The 1,529-nt window shown below is 29.4% G+C and overlaps 1 protein-coding gene across 1 annotated transcript; it reads right to left on the reverse strand.

Annotated features, from left to right (window-relative positions):
* LOC103308782 (E3 SUMO-protein ligase KIAA1586-like) lies at positions 1-1,029 on the reverse strand. The gene has a single exon (XM_008182810.1). The coding sequence runs from the start codon at positions 1,027-1,029 to the stop codon at positions 1-3; it is 1,029 nt and encodes a 342-aa protein (XP_008181032.1).
* Positions 1,030-1,529: the final 500 nt, after the last annotated feature.

Raw genomic sequence — 1,529 nt, forward strand, 5'->3', positions numbered from 1 at the left:
TTAATTGTAATAATTTGTGGGCTTGACATCGAAAAAATGTTGGAACTCTTCGAATTCATGCTGTCGTTTAAAACTGTGGCTAAAGTACGTATAAATATCTCGTAACATTTTTTCAATTTCATCAGGAAGTTTTCGGCATGCATATTCAGCACATAGTGCTAATGAATGACACACACATTTTAAAACAAATAATTGTGGAATATCATTTATAAGCAGACTTTTTAAAGAATGCTTATTCCCCATCATCGTGTTGGCTCCATCAGCAGCAAACCCAATTAAATTGCTTTTATATGGAATATTGTGGCTGTTAAAAAAATTTGTAATGACTTGATAAATATTATTTGCAGTTGCATTGGCTACAGGGAGAAGCGTAAGAAACTGATCATCAACTTTATAATTATCGCATAAACGTACTACAAGAGCTAAGTTTTTTACAGCACTTATGTCAGTGGATTCGTCGACCAAAAGTGAAAACTTATTGTTTTTTATGTATTGTACAAGATCATCAAATCCAGTGGCACCTATGACGTTGTTGATGATGGAAGTGCATTTTGTTCTGTCACATGTTAACTTTGCCAAGTTATTAGGCTCTAGTTTTATAGAGCTGATTAATTTTACAAGATGATCAGTCACATTTATTGGTATATTATGTTCAGCCACAAAAGATGCAATACGGATCTCAGTTGTTTTTATATTTTCTATCACTTCTTTACTTTTGGTCAAAGAAGGCATATCAAATACAGAAGTAACTTTCATATTGGTTGAATTTTGGTTATGTTTTTTCGATTTATTGTGTTTAATAACAGCCGATAAACCACCTTTACAATCACATAAACAAACCTTACAATGAAAATATACAATTCCTTTTTTGCTATGACTTATCCATTTAGAATACTTTGGATTTGATTCCCATACTTTCTGATACTTGTGTTCATATAACCACGTTTTTGGCTTCTTGACCACTGATGTAGAAGCTGTTGGTTCTTGAGGAGTGTCTAAATCTGTTTCAGAGTCAGTTTGGTAATCCATATTCGGTAAAAACTAAAAGGCGATTTAAGAGATACTTTTTATTAAATTTATTTCATAAATCGTAAACTAATAACTGTGTGGTGGGTGTATTGTTGTTTAAATAAAACTCAGAAATACTGTTAATAAAAGTTACCTTCTAGAGATTAATAAAATTTACCTTCAAAATATAAATATCACAGGCAATCCCTATACAATATTAATAATACATATGGATACTATGTTGTTATAGATAATATAATACCATTACAGGTAATTTTATATTAATCTGTAACTCAACTACTACAAAGATTTGTTTATTATACAGTCAATCTATGACGTTTGGATCTATGATTATTTTCAATAAATAGTAATTATAATATTATTTAAATTTATGCGGGAAATGTTGGTATATTATCATAATATTATGTATGGAACCTTATATATTAAACCGTCATTTATACCAATTATAATGAAATGTTAATAAGCTTCATTATCAGTTATTCAGGTTATAAACATAGATA

This window comes from Acyrthosiphon pisum, chromosome X (genome assembly GCF_005508785.2).
Source record: "Acyrthosiphon pisum isolate AL4f chromosome X, pea_aphid_22Mar2018_4r6ur, whole genome shotgun sequence".
Classification (NCBI taxonomy): domain Eukaryota; kingdom Metazoa; phylum Arthropoda; class Insecta; order Hemiptera; family Aphididae; genus Acyrthosiphon; species Acyrthosiphon pisum.